At 39.3% G+C, this 20,473-nt stretch overlaps 1 protein-coding gene across 1 annotated transcript; it reads left to right on the top strand.

Annotated features, from left to right (window-relative positions):
- The first annotated feature begins 2,482 nt into the window (after window positions 1-2,482).
- LOC131353217 (transketolase-like) lies at window positions 2,483-16,838 on the top strand. Its single transcript, XM_058390056.1, has 14 exons — window positions 2,483-2,687; window positions 3,994-4,111; window positions 5,174-5,287; window positions 6,655-6,752; window positions 7,828-8,019; window positions 8,308-8,426; window positions 9,635-9,828; window positions 10,044-10,208; window positions 11,622-11,778; window positions 13,329-13,459; window positions 13,946-14,029; window positions 14,596-14,689; window positions 15,862-15,984; window positions 16,343-16,838. Exons 1-14 carry the CDS (start codon window positions 2,581-2,583, stop codon window positions 16,528-16,530), a joined length of 1,884 nt encoding a protein of 627 aa, XP_058246039.1. The 5' UTR covers window positions 2,483-2,580; the 3' UTR covers window positions 16,531-16,838.
- The last annotated feature ends 3,635 nt before the right edge of the window (window positions 16,839-20,473 follow it).

The raw sequence follows: 20,473 nt of genomic DNA, 5'->3' as shown, positions 1-20,473 counted from the left end.
TCTCACCGGAACTTTCCGAATCAGATTTGTGACACATCTGAATTAGTTAATCTTGGCTTTCAATAGACTATCAGGTATGGCTTCTGCTTGGCTGGAGTGAAAACCTGAGCCGCATTGGGCCCTTCTTAGAAAGACTGACCATCTCTTCTTAGAGGAATGTGTCTTTATATAGCTGAGAGCTAATTTGTTTTATTTTAAAGTAAGCATCAGTTCCGATGTGGGCAGCTACAGGAAGCCATAGACAGGAACACAGCAATGGGGTAATGAGGAAGTATTTTAGGAACCTTTACTGTTTCTTGCTGTACGCCTGACTGAGAGTGTGAAGTCTCAGTATTGAGAGCTAAAGCAGCAGGAAGAGTTGGATTTGGTTAATGGTCTGGGAAAGGGAGGCGCATTGCTGCATGACGGATCCAGGGTCCCTGATTCAATTCTGAACTCGGGTTATTAAGCTCAGGTTTCCTCCCACCTCCCAAAACCATGCAGGTGGAGGCTTAATGTGTGGAGAAGTTCACGTGTGTGTAAATGTGGCCAATTCACCCCACTTTTACACAGTGGATCAAATTTATTCCTTATTCACTCTTCACTTTATCTTGTCTTTGTTTCTCTTTCTTGCCCTGGAAGCAGCAGGAAAAAAACACAATCCATCAGCCACTAAGCAGAAATTACATGATACCTGCATGCTCTATTTTCCATTTTCAGTGCTGCTTATCTTACACAGGGTTACAAGGAACCTGAAACCTGTATTTCAGGGGACTCAAGGTACAAGGAAGGGGACACCTTGCTAACCCGCGGCAGCGCACACTCTCAGACTCAATACGGAAATTTTAGAGGAGCCGATCAGACTACAACACATGTCTTTGGATCAGAGGAGCATGCAAACTCATGCACACAGGATGGAGGCAGGAAACAAAAACCCCTTACCCAAAAGTGTAAGGCAAAATTGCTAACAACTAAGAAACATACAATTTCAGCAAGAAACACTCATACTTCTAGTGTAGATTGAGCAAAATGACCATTTTTATGGATAATGTAATGCAATGGTGAGAAAGACCCCTGGCTAAAACTGTCTATTATTATTGTATAAAATGTCTACAGCTACTAGAAAATATTCAGCTAATAAAAGTTTCCAAACACATCAACAAGAACAGTGCACACCGTAAGACCATCTGAAAACATTTTAATAATGATTTCAATAATCCTGTTTTGAATCATGTCTTTTATTGACAGGCAAACTGTATGCAACACAGAGTTTTGTTTAGACATGTGGTTTATTAATAAGAGCAATTAATCAAATAAGTGCAAGCCTGTGTTTATTATGACTTCTACACAGTGATCATAAAATGTCTCAGAAATCTGGTGGCTGAAATTGTAGGCTGTTGTGAGGTGATACAAACACCTCTGTATTCTGTACCTACCACAATTTCTGTCATTTTCAGTGTATTTGTTGTTGCTAACAAACTTAGCCGTGTCACTAGGTAATAGCAACATGTTCAGCTAACATGTTCATGTAACAGTCAGTGCTCTGGATTAACAGGGCAGAGTCGGTTACACTGGCCTTATCTATGTAGTCTCACTCCACATTTCCAAGAGAACTCAGTTACCCAGAAATATAGCACATACACTGACCAGGCATAACATTATGCCTAATATTGTGTTGGTTCCCCTTTTGCTGCCAAAACAGACCCATCATGCACTGTGTATTCTGACACCTTTCTATCAGCACTGGCATTAACTTCTTCAGCAATTTGAGCAACAGGAGCTTGTCTGTTGGATCGGATCATACGGGCCAGCCTTCTCTCTCCACGTGCATCGATGGATCTTGGCCGCCCATGACCCTGTCGCCGGTTCACCACTGTTCCTTCCTTGGACCACTTTTGATAGATACTGACCACTGCAGACCGGGAACACCCCACAAGAGCTGCAGTTTTGGAGATGCTCTGATCCAGTGGTCTAGCCGTCACAATTTGGTCCTTGTCAAACTCGCTCACGCTTGTCCATTTTTCCTGCTTCTAACACATCAACTTTGAGGACAAAATGTTCACTTGCTGCCTAATATATCCCACCCACTAACAGGTGCCGTGATGAGGAGATCATCAGTGTTATTCACGGCACCTGTCACTGGTCATAATGTTATGCCTGATCAGTGTATATAATATAAAGGGACCATAAGTGATAAGGAGTAACCTTTGTCTAAGTTCAGTCATTTTAAAATGGGTCAATTATTCTTCATTCTCTAGCTCCATTATACACGACTGAAAGGAAGAGGGACTTGCCACAAAACGTGCTAAAAAAATAAAGATGCTTGTGTGAGATTAGTGCAGGATAGACACTCTCGATCTGAAACATTTCATAATCTGTGTTTATTAATAGCTGATTTCATTGTGATATTCAAATTAAGTTAAGCAATTTGTCTCCCTGCTCTCTGCCTCTGTCTACCTCTCTCCACGCCCTCTCTCTCTCTCACACACACACACACACACACAGCTGCATATAAACACGTGCACACAGTGCATCGCGCACCACCGATCTCTTCATTCATTTTCCACCACAGAAGTCTGCACACAGGACCAGGACGCCAGTATGGAGGACTATCACAAGCCAAATAAACAAACCCTGCAGGAGCTGAGAAACACCGCGAACCGACTCCGAATCAACTCCATAAAGGCGACCACTGCAGCCGGCAGCGGGTGAGAGACACACCGCATCTCTCTCTCTCTCTCGCTCTCTCTCTCTCTCTCTCTCTATGTCAGACTGAGATACATTCCTGATTGATGTTACAGAAGACATTATTCTGCTTAATATAGAGTTACAGTGATAACCTCCTTACTTAATCAGATATAAAGCTTCAGATCTCTAACTGATGCTCGAGACTGATAAGGCAAGCGCGTGCACGTCGAGGTTTAGGCCTAAAAACTATTATGATATGTACAGTGTATGTTCAAAACTTCTTCTCATACTAAAAAAAAAACCCCATTAAAATGTTTGGGTTTGTCTGTCTTGAATAAAGGAGTTAAGGAACGGTAGTTTTTGCTGTGTTTATAGCTGCACCTCGTGCACTTGCTCAATGCGCGTGCATCAAAAGCTCTGGTCACGTGCGCGTGAAGTCTCACACACCTGAGCCAACTGGTTTAAACCTGGAAGTAAGTTAAAAAATAGCCCAAAATGGACAGTGTGTGGTCATGTCATGGTTTGTTTTCTTTGTTTTGTCCATTTCTTTCTATTTTGTAGCATTAATAAGATTTCTGTGTAACTATAAATATCTCATTAGGCTATTATTTCTAATTAGTTTTATGTATCAGTTTTTTATCAGTTAATGGATATGGTAAGTTAACTAAATAAACTAGTGAACTTGTTAATACTACTTGTCTATAATCATCAACTGTTGCAATTTCCTCATAAAGATGTACAGAAATCCCCAGCTGTCTGTGCGGCTGCGTGGGAAAATCTTCCACATGATGAAATTCTGACATTTTTCACTAGATATAGTTTTAAAAAATCTCCTCTATTTTCATTTCTGCATTTATCTCGACCACTTGCAAAGTTAAATCTGTTAAATTTGTGAAATATTTCATGGTTTCTTATAGTAAAGGAATCCTAAAGGCATGGCATTTGTTTTGAACCCTGAATACGCTGAAATATAGTACGATATGATGCTATTATTATTATTATTATTATGTTTTTTTTAATAGCAAGTCTCGTTATAAAAGCAGAGTATTCATGCAAAATGTCTTTTACTGAAAGTACACAGAAGAAATTAAACGAACAATTAAACATGCTTAAAGTCCTTTCCTCCTGATTTGATTTCCTCCTATTATATAATATCTGCATGCGTTGGATTTTGTTGTTCTTTTAGAATCTATTTCCAGATATATTTATGTAACTTCACTGTATGTTTATGTGATATGTATTTGCACACAAATTTCTTTTAATCGGAGTGTAAAGAGTCTGAATAGTTTCTGGGTGTGATCTTTGCATGTTTTCTACGTTCTGCAGACACCCAACATCATGTTGCAGTGCAGCAGAGATCATGTCTGTGCTCTTCTTCCACACCATGAAATACAAACCTGACGACCCACGCAATGCCAACAACGACCGCTTTGTCCTGTCCAAGGTAACAAACACACGTTTATATCTATCTGCCGTAGCTAATAGATATAAACATATATAATTAACGTAGAATCGAACAGCCAAGTTTAATTCCCACAAGCTCACAAATATACAAAAAATATTCTCTACAATAACTGATGAACTGAAGAAGCCTCTTTCATTGATAGCCTAGTTTCCGACAGGACGAGACGTCTGAGCGGTGTCAGATAACCTGATAGTGTTGTGTCATATTGTGTGCGTGAAAGTTAACACTAGTCCAGACGTGACAAAACCAGTTCAGGCAGATTGCATAAGTTTCGGTAGTTTTCCTTATCATCCTGATAATGTGCGTTCTTTTGAATAAAAACAGATTAGACAGGTGTGGTGTACAGAGTTGTGCATCAATATCATGGAATATCCTGATCACATGATAGTTGACAATTGAGTTTCAGTTAATGGATTTTCACTAGGGTCTAGTAAGTAACATGTGGTCCCTTAAAATTTAATTTAAACTTAGATGTTATTTCCATTGCAGACCAGACCATAACAGTTAGACAATACATGCTAATTATCTAATCTTACAATGTATTCTTGCCTCATTCCTCATTAAGATCTGCACATCTGCACATTCAGACAGATATCCAATCAGCCAATCATGTTGCAGCAGATAAGATAAGATTAGACAAGGCCAAGAGCTTCACTTAATGTTCACATCAAATATCAGAACGTGATCTGAATGAATTTTGGGTGGTTGGGGCAGGAGGATTTTTCACATGCAACACTCACTATAGTTTGGTGCAAAATGAATAAAACAAACAGAAAGGCTTTGTTGATGAGAGAGATTAAAAGAGAATGTCCAGCTTGGTTCAAGCTGACAGGAGGTTTATAGTCGCTCATATAAGCACCCTTTACAACCGTGGTGAGCAGAAAAGCATCTCAGAACACATTCAATTTTGAGAAAGATGAGCTACAACCACTGTTTCACTTCTCTGTGCATTTGTACGTATGATTAAATATACCAGTATGTACTAAATCATTGGTTTATGTATGAACTTTGTGTGTGTGTGTGTGTGTGTGTGTGTTTAAGGGTCATGCTGCTCCAGTGCTCTACGCTGCCTGGGCAGAAGCTGGATACCTTCAAGAGAGCGAGCTGCTTAACCTCCGCAAGATTGACTCCATCTTGGAGGGCCATCCAGTTCCAGTAAGCAAATACATATACATGAACTTCCACAATAAACTCTATTTTTAATCTTTGGCTTATTTGATATTATAGAGATTTCTTCCACAATATACTGTAACTTACTTATAATACACAATGTCTGGAAAGCACCCCATAGAGTTCCTGCGCCTGCATTGCTATTAGTTTTAGCCTGTCATCATTTTATTTATTATTATTATGATTTATTTCAACATCTAACTGAACATAATCAACATCACTGTAAACATTTAGTAGGACATTTAATGCAAAAAAAAAAAAAGTGAAGGAACTTTGAAAGGATTCAAGGGGAGGACAGAGAAATAGAAGAGAAGGAAAAGAGAGTGAATAATAATAATAGAGGGACTAAAAGATGGAGGTAGCGAGAAAAACAACCAGCTGTACAGCTTAGCCAAGACGTTACTAGCAGACCTTTTGAGTCCTGAGTTGTGAAGTGGATCAGACTTGTTTACATTTATAGCATTTGGTAGACGCCCTTATCCAGAGCGCCTTACATTTTATCTCATTTATACAACTGAGCCGTCGAGGGTTAAGGGCCGAGTCAACACCTTGAACTCTGTCATGTTCCTCACACCATTCCTGAACAGTTTTTGCGCTGTGGGAGGAAGCATTCTCCTGCTTTACCGCTTGGAAATAAAGGAGTGTATTTTGTCTGCAACAATATTTAGGTAGGTAATACTGGTCAAAGTAACATCCACATAAATGCCAGGACACAATTTGGCCCTTGTCAAATCCTTACGCTTGCCCATTTTTCCTTTGTCCAACACATCAACTTCAGGAACTGACTGTTCACTTCTAATATATCCCACTTCTTGACCAGTTTCCCAAGATAATCAGTGTTATTATCTTAACATGTCAGAGGTTTTAATGGTATGGCTGATCTGTGTAGGTGGCGCTTTCTGTTGAAAGACATCCATTTAACGTTTGTGGAAGTAGTCTCGAGTGATTTGTAATAGTGTTCACCACGGGAAAATCTTGAATACAGAGAACCTTCCGCATTGCGATTTCAACAAGCTGAATAGTTTTTAAATTATTATCTTGAAACGAGAAGCTGGTGAGGAAACGACTGTTTGTTGTCTCGTGAACATTCCACAATAAGAACTAGAAACCGATGACAAGTATTCGGTGTCATTTCTAAAAAATTCATAATTAATGTCCTTTGTAAACAAAACACACATTATGCAGAATGATTTATTGTTGATTATTGCAAATTTGTGTCGATAGCGTATTAGAACATGTATAATCACAAACTCTTCATTATACAGCATGGGATGTGATAATGTCTTAAAAATGCTTGAAGGATGTAGTTTTGGACAAACGTGTATCTGTGTTGTTGTTTTTTTTAAATGCAGAAGCAGCAGTTTGTGGACGTAGCCACAGGTTCTCTTGGGCAAGGACTCGGTGCTGCATGTGGGATGGCTTATACTGGAAAATACTTTGACAAGGCCAGGTATAAAACAATACACATGAAGTACTACTAATGCCTGCATCTGTTCCCTCTCTCTTCAGCGTCTCCTCATCAGTTCTCTGTCGATTTATTTTTTACCCTTTTCACTAAAGTACAACCATGACCACCCCAATATCTCATAACATCTGATGTCTATTCTAGATACCCAGACAGACTACAATTTATAGGATTCTCAAGTCAGTGATTGTCGTCTGGTCAAATGTTAATTATTGTGTCATTTTGCGTTTACAAAATCAGATCAGTAAGATATTCTGAGTGTGCACTGTCTTGCCAGGTGTGTTTGTGTTGGAGGGACAGAGTCAGCGTTTTCTTTTCATGGCGTCTTGTGGAATGTGCATGCAAGTTCTCACTGTGCCGTCTAATCACACTACATTAATACAAACATGTCTATTTAACTGGAAACATGGCTGAACCAAATGGTGTGTGTGTGTGTGTGTGTGTGCGAGAGAGCGAGAGAGAAAGAGAGAGCAAGGGAGAGGGAAAGGAGTGTGTGTGTGTGTGTGTGTGTGTCACTGACTGTATTGCAAAACAATCAATTTAATTTAAAACCATTCAACTATTGTTGATCTAAAACATCTCCTACCCTAGTTTCTTTCTTTCTTTCTTTCTTTCTTTCTTTCTTTCTTTCTTTCTTTCTTTCTTTCTTTCTTTCTTTCTCCTTGACACTATAATATCTTAAGCATATCTGTATAATTCTAATATAATTTATATCTATATAATTTTATTACATATTTAGATAAAGCTAATATAATTCATATTTAAAAAAATATATATATATATATATATATATTTAAAATAATATATATATATAATTTTTAACATGTAAAATAAAAAGATGAATGATCCACATTTAGTATTTAAAAATGAACCGATTTTATATTTTTAATGACTTTTATTTGAATTAATTTTGCTTATCATTTAAATACACATTATATAGTATTCTAAGCTTTAAAAAGGCCCATGGTTTGTTTCTGTACGAAAAATATACATTTCCAGTATTTTGGATAGGATCTGTTTATTTCTTTTTATTTATTTCTTCATCTTTCTGGTGGTGTAGTTACCGTGTGTTCTGCTTGCTGGGTGATGGTGAGCTGTCTGAGGGCTCGGTGTGGGAGGCCATGGCCTTTGCTTCCTTCTATCAGTTGAACAACTTGGTGGCCATTCTGGACATCAACCGTCTTGGCCAGAGTGACCCCGCACCCCTACAGCACCAGGTGGAGAAGTACAAGAAACGCTGTGAGGCCTTTGGGTGAGTGTGTAGCATCCAGTGTGTATTTCACCTCACATCCAGCCTGCCTGGGAAAGGCTCCAGATTCACTGTGACTGAAGACATGCTGATAATAGAAATATAAATATAATAATAACACAAAGCGTATCACATTGCTTAAACTCCCAGGACACAGTAGCAGGTGCAAACTTACATTCTGGACCAGCACATAACTACACTCTCTACATTTTAGTTTAGTTTACTGATTCATCATAGCTACTGAATAATGTGCTTTAATATGTTTAATAACCTGGGACTGTGTGTGTGTAGATGGCATACTGTCATTGTGGATGGCCACAATGTGGAGGAGTTGTGTAAGGCCCTGGGTCAATCCCATGACCAGCCCACTTGCATTGTTGCCCATACCTTTAAAGGCAAAGGCATTCCAGGTACGACACACACACACACACACATGAAAAACACTGTACATGTGCACAGAGATCAGATAGTTTATATATACACAGCTCTGGAAGAAAAAAATAAGAGACCACTGCCCAATCTCCAGATTTGAACCCTATTGAAAATCTCTGGAATGTCATCAAGAGGAAGATGGATGATCACAAACCATCAAGCAAAGCTGAGCTGTTTGCTTTTTTGCAAAAAGAGTGGTATAAAGTTCCCCAACAGCAAAATGCATGCAAATCGAGGTTATTCCACCAAATACTGATTTCTTAATGTTATTTAGCCAAAGCATTAACACAATTTGTTTACAAATTATTTGCATTTTGTTTTATTTGAGTTATTAAAGCTCTGCAAATACTGCATGATCTTGGCTTATTTTCATGTGTCGTCATTTCCTTTAAATATACACTCTAAATAACAATAGTTATATTTTGAAGTTAGGAGAAATATTGTCAGCAGTTCACAAAAAATGAAACAAAACTGTTCATCTCACCAATACATGAACCTGTAAGAAAAAAACATAAGAAACTCATTATTTTGCAGTGGTCTCTCATTTTTTTCCAGAGCTGTATTTATATTGTCCAACAATTATAATCCAATAATGGATATCCTTTTTCCTACAATGTTGTGATAGCTACTATACACTACATCATACAAAAACACTATTGAGGAGATTATTAGATTTGTATGTTGCTGACCCAGAGTTCATCCAGAAAATGTACAAAATCTAGATGTCTGGTTTATTCAGTCATAATTAAAGCCAAACAAACTGTATATGTGAGGAGAATCCATACGCACAAACTCTTACGTCATTATTAATTCTGCAGAAACCTACAGACCCACTAAAATCCTTTAAATTCATATCGTTTTTTTATCTGTCAAATGCCAGTTTGTAGAGGGTTGGTAGCGTGTAGATGTAGCCCTGTACTGAGCAAAGCAGAGCCATCTAATGAGTTCTGTTTATGAGGAAGAAACCATGAGAGGATCCAGACTCACAAATGGGAACTCGCTCTCTTTATGGGGACAGCAGATTGATGGTATTATGATCTGAACACTATATAGACTTATGAAGAAAAAAGGCAAATAGTACTGACCCACTGACCTGTTAAACAGCCATGCATTTCAGCTATTTTGCAAGAAATCTATAGGTCTGTGTGTGTGCGTGTGTGTGTGTGTGTGTGTGTGTGTATTATAGCCACCGAGGATAAGATGGGCTGGCATGGTAAACCCTTGCCTAAGGACATGGCTGAGAGTGTAATAAAGGATCTGCAAAGTCAAATTACAAGCAGCAGCAAGCTCTCTCCTTTCACACCGACTGAAGACGCACCTGCCGTCAGCCTGAAAAACATCCACATGCCCAGCGAACCCAGCTACAAACTTGGAGAGAAGGTACCTCGAAGAAACTGGTATAAGCCAAACCCTAATATTTAGGTGATGCTTACTCACCAGGTCAATTTTTTTTGTTTTGGCACAAATAAATCTGACTAGTTTAATGACACATATTATGTGTAGACCTGAACATTGCAGAAATTCCCCACCATGTTCCTTCTCTTAGCATGAATGAACATGGTTGCTGAAAGAACTTTGCGCTAATTGTTTTTCAGATGGCTACCAGGAAGGCCTACGGTCTGGCTCTTGCGAAACTCGGCCGGTCTAATGAGCGCGTCGTTGTCATGGACGCAGACACAAAGAATTCCACCTTTTCCGAGCTTTTCAAGAATGAATTTCCCAACCGCTATGTGGAGTGCTACATCGCAGAACAGAACATGGTGCGTGACTACACAGCCTTTATTTCAGATTGCTCATGTAAATAAATAAAATTACTGCTTCAGATTATTCCCTCAAGCTTTCGCTTAAAAGTAAACGAAACATTTAGAAAAGAAAAGAAAAACCAATAAAACGCTTCAAATCAGGCACTGAACTATTTACTGATGTTAAATGAACTAACAGCAGCCTCATCTCAAATCTCCCAAATCTTAGCTAGCCTGAGAGAGTAATAATGCTTCCCATCTCTTACCATCAAATAAGTAAACATTTTACATAATTCCCTCAAAATGAAATTGAAGAAGCGTAATAATATCTGTATTCAAAGATAAGACAAAACAATAAATATTAATACATTTAACAATCTCTGTTTAAGAGTCTTGGTCACAGCTGATTATCATGGCAGTCATATCCACATCTTAGTTACATGTACTTTTGACAAAAGTATAGCGCTTTTAACAATGGACATTGTCTCAAAGCAGATTTACAGAAGTGTAGAAACATGGAGGAAAAAAATTGAAGTTAAGTAACTATTTTATTCCTAATGAGCAAGCCTGAGGCGACGGTGGCAAGGAAAAACTCCCTGAGATGACATGAGAAAGAAACCAGGCTCAGAATGGAAGCTATCCTCATTTGGGTGACAAGTTTAGATGGAAAGCTGAGGTTTATTAAATAGAACCTACATAAGAAGGCAGTGTAAAGGGATTCTTTTATGTATAAGAGCGAGGAATGGAAGGGCTTCAGCATGTTGCATGTGTGCTTCATTGCCTCAGCCATTACAGTAAGCTGTCAAAACAGGTAGCTGCTGTGGAGCCATCAAAGAGGAAAGTTTTGTAAAGGAAGTAGCAATGTTGCTGAATTATTACTACACAGCCTCTTGCAGTCTTGCAAAGAATAGTTTCACTTGTTTGCATTTTGCAGATTTCTCAAGGCAACAGCAATATAAAGCTTGCTGCATTAGACCTAGAAGCTTTCTGCATTTACTGAAACTCGCAAACATACAAAACAGGTTATACTTCTTAAAACTAGAATCAGTTTACTTGTTTACACGATCGCACTATTAGTGCATGTAGTGCACAGTTATAGAAGGGAAATAATCACACTATCCGGTGTCATCCAGATGAGGATGGCTTCCCTTTTGAGTCCGGTTCTTCCTCATATCATCTTCGGGAGATATTCCTTACCATCGTTGCCTTTGGCTTTCTCATTAGGGATGATTTTATATATTTCTGTAAAACTGCTTTGTGGCATTGTTCATTTTTAAAAGCAGTATGCAATTGAAAAGGAAATGGATTTTACTTTTCTCATTCAGTTCTCTTATAGTCTCTTTTATTCTCTGGAGCCCTGTCTGTATTGTATTGTATGTAATGAAGTGCTTTGAGTAATGTTGTGTTTCTGTTTTTGTTTTGTTTTTTTAGGTGAGTGTAGCAGTGGGCTGTGCGACTCGGGACCGCAACGTTGTTTTTGCTTCCACGTTTGCCACGTTCTTCACCCGGGCCTATGACCAGTTGCGCATGGCCGCCATCTCAGAGAGCAACGTCAACCTCTGCGGCTCACACTGTGGCGTTTCCATCGGTTAGTGCCCACTGACCCCTGAACTTTTATTCTGAACTACATAGGTAATACACACAAGGCAGAGTTCCTGTTATTACTTCCAGATAACCGCATGTCACAGCAGGTTGTGCTCTTATAGCACAGCAATGTGACATTCATTATAACGTTTTATCAACTAAAAACGACACATCGTACGTGTTTGTCATTTTATAGTTCCATTTAATGTTGTGGTACATTTATGAAACAAGTTCCTGTTAGCACGCCCTTGATAGCAGCCGCTATGAACAGTTATTCACTCGCCAGTGTCTTTTTTTTTTTTTCTCCTCTCCTGAATTAATAAACAAGAAAAAGTGAGGAACCAAAGTCCAGTTCTGTTAAATAAATGAGGCTATATACTGAACACTCTCCCATATCAATGATAACATGTTTTTCTTAGTTAAATAACAACATTTATTTCAAAAAATCTATTTGTTATCAGTCTTGTCCCAAATGACATACTGCACACTATGCACTATGTACTCTGTCCTCTAGTATATGTAGTTTAAGGGCAGTATTGTCTCAAACGGAACAATAACTGGCAGTATAGTTAGTATAATAGTTTTTTAGCCGATGGCAAATTGACATCAAACACATGTGATGCGAATTTTTTAAATCTTGGACGAAAACCACACAGCATGTGGTCTAATTGAAAAGACATTTGTGTCGTCAGCCATCTTGAAACTTTTTTCCCATCCAGCGTCAGCGCCTGGTAGCCCTGGGCTTTCTTCCACTACGTGAGCAAAGCTGCGAGGGTTAAGGACATGAAGTGTCCAACATTCCACACAGTTTTTTTTTTTCCTTCAGTGTCATCCGGGGACTACTCACACTATTTATACTACACAGTGTAGTGCATAAGTATAGAATTAGGGAGGCACCTTTAGATTATTCAGGAGCAGCAGCCAGAGTTACTAAAGAAATAATGCATTAATATCACTAGGTCTGTGATTAGTCTACTGTCAGAGGCGCTGGTATAGCGAGCTGAATCTAGCAAGCTGATCCTTAGATTCTTACAAGCATATTTGTGTTTAATAAATTAATAAATCTTCTGTGTATATTCTCCAGTGATAATCAAAGTGTAATTCAGTCCCACTTGCTACACTTCTGCAAACCTGACCTTTAATGAGCAACTTTCACAGTCAGTTTGCAGAAGCCAAATTACAATAAATGCCCCTGCCATTGTGAGCAAAGTATTTTGTTACCATTGTAATGAAACTTGGCAGGAAATACTTTCTCTTGTGACAGTTCTTCTTTTCTTGCTCACTTCCTTATAGTTAGTTTCCTCACATCTTCCTCTTTCTCATTTCGCCACGCTTGCAATCCACAGTGGCATCAGTATTGTTGGTTATACTAGGGAGAAATTCATCTTGTGCGAACGCAAACAAGTATTCGTGTTACTTCACTGTAAAGCTTTCTGGCACTGCTCGAACAGTGCAGACTGCATTTCTGCATTACTGTTATACCGGTGTAGACAAAACTGATATATTACCTAACCACCTGGGTTTTGTGTGTTCACTGTGTGTTATGTATTTCAGGAGAGGATGGTCCGTCTCAGATGGCGCTGGAAGACTTGGCGATGTTCAGAGCCATTCCCACTGCCACTGTGTTCTACCCGAGTGATGCCGTGTCCACTGAGAAGGCAGTGGAGCTGGCTGCTAACACGAAGGTTCTCACAGTTCTCTCACAAGCCAGAATATGTTAAAACCGGTTTAACACAAGGCACTTGCTCACCTGCAAAAACAACAGGATAAAACCTGCAGAAAGCCAGTCTCTGTGCATGCATTGTTCACTCAGATTAATCACTATGGTCCTGGTTTATTTAATAGTTCTTATTTACTGTCACCTTGCACAAGCTTTGTTAGGCCGCTGGTGTGAACACAGCATCCACTGAATAGAGTGTAAAGAGAGAGAAGGAGAAAATGAAATGAATTGTCTGTGTGTTCCATTGGAACTGATTTTCAACATAGAGTTTTCAATTACATTTGCATCCTGATCCTGGCTCCTAAATTTAGATAAAAAAAACAATTAGTCAGAATTGATGGTGAAGCTCAGTGTTAGTTTCAAGCCCTGGTTTCACTGTATATATTTTAACCCTGATAACAGTCTGTAAAGAGGTTGTACTCATGCGAGGCTGCCCGCCCTGTTTTTATAGGGTATTTGCTTCATCCGAACCAGTCGCCCTGAAAATCCTGTAATCTACGACAGCAACGAAGAGTTCCGTGTAGGCCAGGCGAAGGTGTGTTACTAAAAACTCTGTCGTCTGTTAGTCTGTGAACTTACAGTAACATCTATTGTTCATTTCAGCAGGAGGTCAAGTACACACACACACACACACACAGCTAAAACAAGTTCCGTTCTTTTACGATTTATTCTATTTACAGTTATTCCATGTCTGCCACATGCGTAAGATGAAGATTAGTTTAGATGAATATCAAAGGACACAGTGTTTAATAGAATGTTCTTCTAGTCAGTGTCACCCTCTGTGTCTGTATTCAGACTTAAACCCGAAGTTGTTCATGACCTGCAAACACTGAAACACATTGGCTCTGAGAGTTCCTCAATCTCAGCTCCAGTTCATGATTGGTCTAAAATAGAGATATTTGCTAAAAGAAAAAAAAAAAAAAAAAAGAATCTTCTACATGTATCTGTTTAGAACACATCTAAATAATGTTTTCATATCTGGTTATATCCTGCGTCCTATATTACAGACAGAATACATCAGACCTGAATAGATTAGATGAAAGATGTGTGTTGGTGTCGAATGAATAAGATCTATCACATGGTGTGGTGTTTTACATGCAGGTTGTATACAAGACCAGCAACGACCAGGTCACTGTGATTGGAGCTGCTGTAACTCTACATGAGGCTCTTGATGCAGCTGAGCAGCTGAAGAAAGGTACAGAACACAGAAAGGAACCAAAAAATATCCAGCAAGATAAAGCTTTTCATACTATAGCACAGATTTCTACTCATTAGCTACATCAAGTGGAATTACGGCTGTATACTAGATTACATTATGTGCTAGATAGTGACAGCGACCATTGGTGAGTAGATGTGGGCGTGTCCAGCCTTGTGTCAAACGAAGAGAGATTTTTAACTTCCTGCAAATATGGAGCGATTGGTGCAGCGACTACCAATGAGAGCGAAGACAGTAGAGCGCTCGTGATCCGTGGCAGAGAGCAACACGGCTTCACCTCTTATATATGATATGATGTACACTACAAAATTTTATATTCAAACATCAAGCCTTCCTCCAGAATGTTTCATTTCAGTGTCAAGATTTGTTGTCAAGTGGAATGCTAGTTAACAGTGCCAAACCAGGATAAACATTATTGCCATGGCAACCAGTAGTAGGGTCTCCTCCTGGATGTTTCATTGTTCAGGGACTGTTGCAAAAAAAATTGTATGTGTGAACATAGCTTAGGAAGCATCATTAGTCTGGAAAATCATTTATTTGGATCTATTTAGACAGGATTCAAGTGACCAGACAACTGCAGTGATGGTCACTTTGGTGTGTCTTAGGATAGGAGAGAGAACGCACAAAATAATGTAGACAAGAATAAATGCACAAATTGGGAGTAACAGTGTTTGACAGACACTTTGCACCACTAAAAGTGAACATGACTGAGAAGGCATTCTGTAGGCATTGATGGTCTTCAGTCCACAGTGGTGCCATTGAAGAAGCCATTTGGAATCTCATTGACGGTAATGATAAATCCATTTCAGAAAAAGAATTCAGGATGCATATATGTGACTGGGGCTCAAATCTGGGATGGCTAGAAACTCCACCCCTTCATCTTGTAGCACTAATAATGGTATCAATCATCAATACGATTATTTGAGATGTAATTACTCATAACAGCGTGTAGGAGGAATATATTCATCAGGTGGATTTAGGAGTTTTGTGTCCTGTGATAAACTGCCATCCCATATAGAGAGTATTCCTGCTCTACATCTAGCGTTCCTGGGACCCTGCATCCACTGGGACCCTGAACAGAAATAAATAAATGAATTACTGAAGAGGAATGAATTTGAGTCTATTATTAGTGAGATTATTTGTCTTCTCAGAGGGCATCAACATTCGAGTGATCGACTTATTCACTATTAAACCCCTGGACTCAAAGACAATTATTGAAAATGCCCGGGCTACAGGGGGTCGCATCGTTACTGTGGAGGACCATTACTATGAAGGTGAGTGTTATAAAGTGCTAATAGTGATATATCACAGGCCTTTTAGGTTTAACCTTGGCCCCTTAAACTCTTTCATCTTAAAGCATATTGTTTAATATCAAATGACTTAGTTGCTACAGATGCATGAGACTGGGTGAGATGTCTGAATAGTGAGAGAGGGGGGTGGGGGTGGGGGCGGGTGTGTCCCATAGGCTTAGAATGACCCACAAAACTGCCTCATAAATAATTTGTAAATGTATTTATTCTTTCTGCTCTATTCTGTCCTGCATTATATGGCCAAACGTTTGTTGGGTTTTTATGAGGCGACACATGCTCCATGTTGTTTAACATCATGTGATTATGTTGTGTGATTGTGCAGGTGGCCTGGGAGAGGCCGTGTGTTCAGCGGTGGTGAATGAACACGACTTCACCGTGCATGGCCTCGCCGTGTCTCGCGTGCCCCGCAGCGGGAAACCCAGAGAGCTACTCAGACTGTTCAATATCGACAGTGACGCCATTATTCAGGCCGTGAAGAAGATAATCAATGATACTGCCCACAAAAAGTAACACAAAGAAATCAGAGAGAGAGAGAGAGAGAGAGAGATGGAGAGGGAGGGAGAGAGTGAGAGAGAGAGAGACAGACAGAGAGGGGGGGGGAGAGGCAGACAGAGAGAGTGAGAGAGAGACAGACAGAGAGAGAGAGAGAGAGAGTGAGAGAGAGACAGAGAGAGAGAGTGAGAGAGAGAGAGAGAGAGACAGACAGAGAGAGAGAGTGAGAGAACGCAAACCTTCTAAAGTTCATAATGCATTATTTTCATCAGCTGCACATCTAAACAATCTGGTGCTTTCTGTCAATAAACACGACTAAGAATTGAGGTGTTTGACTGACATTTCAAATAGCCAACCACATTTACTCTCTGCTGCACATTTAAAGATGAAATCCTTTGGTCCAGTGAATATATCTTGCTTGAAATTGCTCACAGAGATCTAACTTTAAATAGTGAAATCTATCTGTGTGAATTTATGGTTAAAAAAAAAATTTTTTTTTAGTTGCCATGGATACTACTACTACTAACCATTCCAAATAAACTGGACACAATACAGCGGTCTGATTAACTAAAATAAAAAGGATATTAAGATTGGATCAAACTTTTTTTAAAAATTGTTTATTGTCATGAGTACGGTTTTATCTTTTAACACTGTTGATGAATTTTCAAAACTGCTGAAGGGAATAAAAGCCATTTCATTTGGTAAAGCATTACTTTATACACTATTGATTAAGATGCTATTATGATGGTTAATAAAATGCACCAGTTCTTCATCCTGAGCAATAAAGACACACTGCAGCGTCAACAGCCTTAACATTTAATTTAATTTAATTTAATTATTCAATTTTATTTTAAAGATTTTGAAATGACAATATGAGACCCTGTTTAAATACCCTGAAGCATCACTTTTTGCTAGGGATGAATAAACTCCTTCTTTGTGGTGTGGTTCAATTTACACCGATCAGGCGTAACATTATGACCACCTGCCTAATATTGTGTTGGTCCCCCTTTTGCTGCCGAAACAGCCCTGATCCATCATGCACTGTGTATTCTGAACTCACTGTGTATTCTGTAACTCAGTTACCCAGAAATATAGCACATACACTGACCAGGCATAACATTATGCCTAATATTGTGTTGGTTCCCCTTTTGCTGCCAAAACAGACCCATCATGCACTGTGTATTCTGACACATTTCTATCAGCACCAGCATTAACTTCTTCAGCATCAGTAGCTCGTCTGTTGGATCGGATCACACGGGCCAGCCTTCACTCCCCACGTCCATCAATGAGCCTTGGCCGCCCATGACCCTGTCGCCGGTTCCTTCCTTGAACCTTTTTTGATAGATACTGACCACTGCAGACCGGGAACACCCCACAAGAACTGCAGTTTTGGAGATGCTCTGATCCAGTCATCTAGCCATCACAATTTGGCCCTTGTCAAACTCGCTCAAATCCTTACACTTGTCCATTTTTCCTGCTTCTAACACATCAACTTTGAGGACAAAATGTTGACTTGCTGCCTAATATATCCCACCCACTAACAGGTGCCATGATGAGGAGATCATCAGTGTTATTCACTTCACCCCTCACTGCTCATAATGTTATGCCTGATCGGTGTATATCCGAGTTATTTATGAATTCCTGTGTACCATCAGTATGTTCTGTAATATCAGAGTAACAATCAAACTGAATGAGGATGAACAGGATATGAATCCTATGTTATATCCATGACAGTCAGTCATATCTCAAACCAGTCTTAAAAAAAGTGTTAGTGATCTCTTCCACCAACATTAACTGACGGAACATCAACATCATCAACCCCTTTTTAATACCCCTTTCCCTGTACGTCTTCCAGAGACGTGTCGAATGTGTACCAAGAAATTGTTCTGGCCGGGTCGTGGTGGCCATTTTACTTAGACACCATCATCTGTACTGAAGTTAGACAAGCATCAATCAACACCTGTTCCTTTTCTTGCATATTATGACTGCCAAAATATAAAAGTACCCCTTTAAGACTATAGCTTTTGCTAAGTCATGTTGTCACACCTATCCCTCCTCTAAGATGTTAATGTAATCAGTCAACCAACTTGCTAAAACAGTTCCTCTCATCTGGCTTGTTTCCTCACTCCTGCTAAAGTAAACTCCAGCCTGCCTTCATTTCGGAACATGAGCTGAAAGCTGCTAGAAGCTTTTAATCAGATTGGAGAGAGGATTGGTGTTTAGAGCCAAAGTAACGACATCTGGGGTGACTAAGCACAACTTCAACCTGGAGCCAACAGGCCAAATACGGTCATGTGCATGCTACACACTCTATACACACACACCATTTCCACACCGTTACTCATTCACTATTCAGCCGACAGCTAATTTTACTGTCCTGACTAGAAAAACAGCAGGCTGTGAAGCTTCACTCTCACACTCTTCACTGTTGTGCAACTTTGTGTGTTTATTATTCAGCTCCTGAAGCCTCACACTTTTCATACTATCAGTTCTGCACTTTCTTACTATCCTTCTGAAATACTTCCACTCACACCATATTACTACTACTACTAATAATAATGCAGCTAATTAATTGCACCATAACCCTATCATTAGCCTAATCCATTTAAAAAAGAAATAAATAAAAGCTCAGTTTTTTTTTTTGTAAAATTCCTTGTGAGGACCAGCCAGATGTCATGCCCAGGTCAAAACTGTGAGATATACGGAAAGTCTGTGAAAATTTCATATAAAAACATAAAGCTGAGTTCTGGTTGTCTCGTGTCTCCTGTTGTGTCTATGCGGAGATCAGCTAAGGCAAATCATCATATGAAGATCGAGACAAACGAATACAAAGTGAAATATGGCGAGTAAAGATGCTGCAAATTTGAAGAATTACTACCTTTTCAAGCAAGTAGCTGCTTTATTGTTCTGTTTTAAATATTTACTCATCATACACTAGATTGCCAAAAGTTTTGGGACACCTGCCTTTACATGCACATGAATGTAATATGGAGTTGTCCCGCCCTTTACAGCTATAACAGCTTCAACTCTTCTGGGAAGGATTTCCACAAGGTTTAGGAGTGTGTTTAAGGGAATTTTTGACCATTCCACTAGACGCGCATTGGTGAGGTCAGGCACTGATGTTGGAGGAGAAGGTCTGGCTCACAATCTCCACTGTAATTCATCCCAAAGGTGTTCTATCAGGTTGAGGTCAGGAACCTGTGAAGATCCTCCACACCATTCTCACTCATCCATGTCTTTATGGACCTTGCTTTGTGCACTGGTGTGCAGTCATGTTGGAACAGGAAGGGGTCATCCCCAAACTGTTCCCACAAAGTTGGGAGCATGAAATTGTCCGAAATGTCTTAGTATGCTGAAGCATTAAGAGTTCCTTTCACTGGAACTAAGGGGAGATGAATGATTTGGAGGGGTGTCCCAAAACTTTTGGCGATATAGTGTAGATGTGTAAAGCTGAACAACTGTCAGGTTCAGGTTCTGCTCCATGAGGAAACACTGCCACCTGCTGGAGAAAGACAAACTTTTACATGTGCAGTATTTCTGCTTGCTTTTCATTCTTTTGCTGCTGTACTTCTGTCCTACTAGTTTTTGTTAATAATAATAATAATAATAATAATAATAATAATAATAATAATAAAACCAGTCAGAAACGTTGAAATGGCTAGAAAGCTCATGCCGTTTCTTCTCAAACATATGATTAAGAGTTGTAAGCTACACCAAGTTCAAGTTCATGATTTTAATGTAGGAAACTAACCAGACTTTTCGTAGTAAATTGAGCTCCTAAAAATGTTTTAAATTACTTCTGGACAGAGCTTGCTTTCTCTCAGCTGCTCAAAATGACTGACCAATTAAAGGGGGAAAAAAACATCACAAAAAAGTGACTTAATTAGTGTTTGGATCACCACAAGCTGCCAGTACTGCTTCAGTAACGATCAGTCTCTGGTGCATGGGGGGCGGGGTCATG

This window comes from Hemibagrus wyckioides, linkage group LG05, assembly GCF_019097595.1.
Source record: "Hemibagrus wyckioides isolate EC202008001 linkage group LG05, SWU_Hwy_1.0, whole genome shotgun sequence".
NCBI lineage: Eukaryota > Metazoa > Chordata > Actinopteri > Siluriformes > Bagridae > Hemibagrus > Hemibagrus wyckioides.
Note: the sequence above shows the minus strand (reverse complement) of the source record. Positions and strands in the feature narration are given on the sequence as shown.

What these genes read in the sequence shown, in the direction of transcription:
- LOC131353217 (XM_058390056.1), top strand. Translation starts at nt 2,581, where the DNA reads ATGGAGGACTATCACAAGCCAAATAAACAAACCCTGCAGGAGCTGAGA. An exon ending in ACCACTGCAGCCGGCAGCGG is followed by an intron (nt 2,688 to 3,993) that starts GTGAGAGACACA and finishes TACGTTCTGCAG; the next exon opens with ACACCCAACATCATGTTGCA. An exon ending in ACACTGTGGCGTTTCCATCG is followed by an intron (nt 11,779 to 13,328) that starts GTTAGTGCCCAC and finishes TATGTATTTCAG; the next exon opens with GAGAGGATGGTCCGTCTCAG.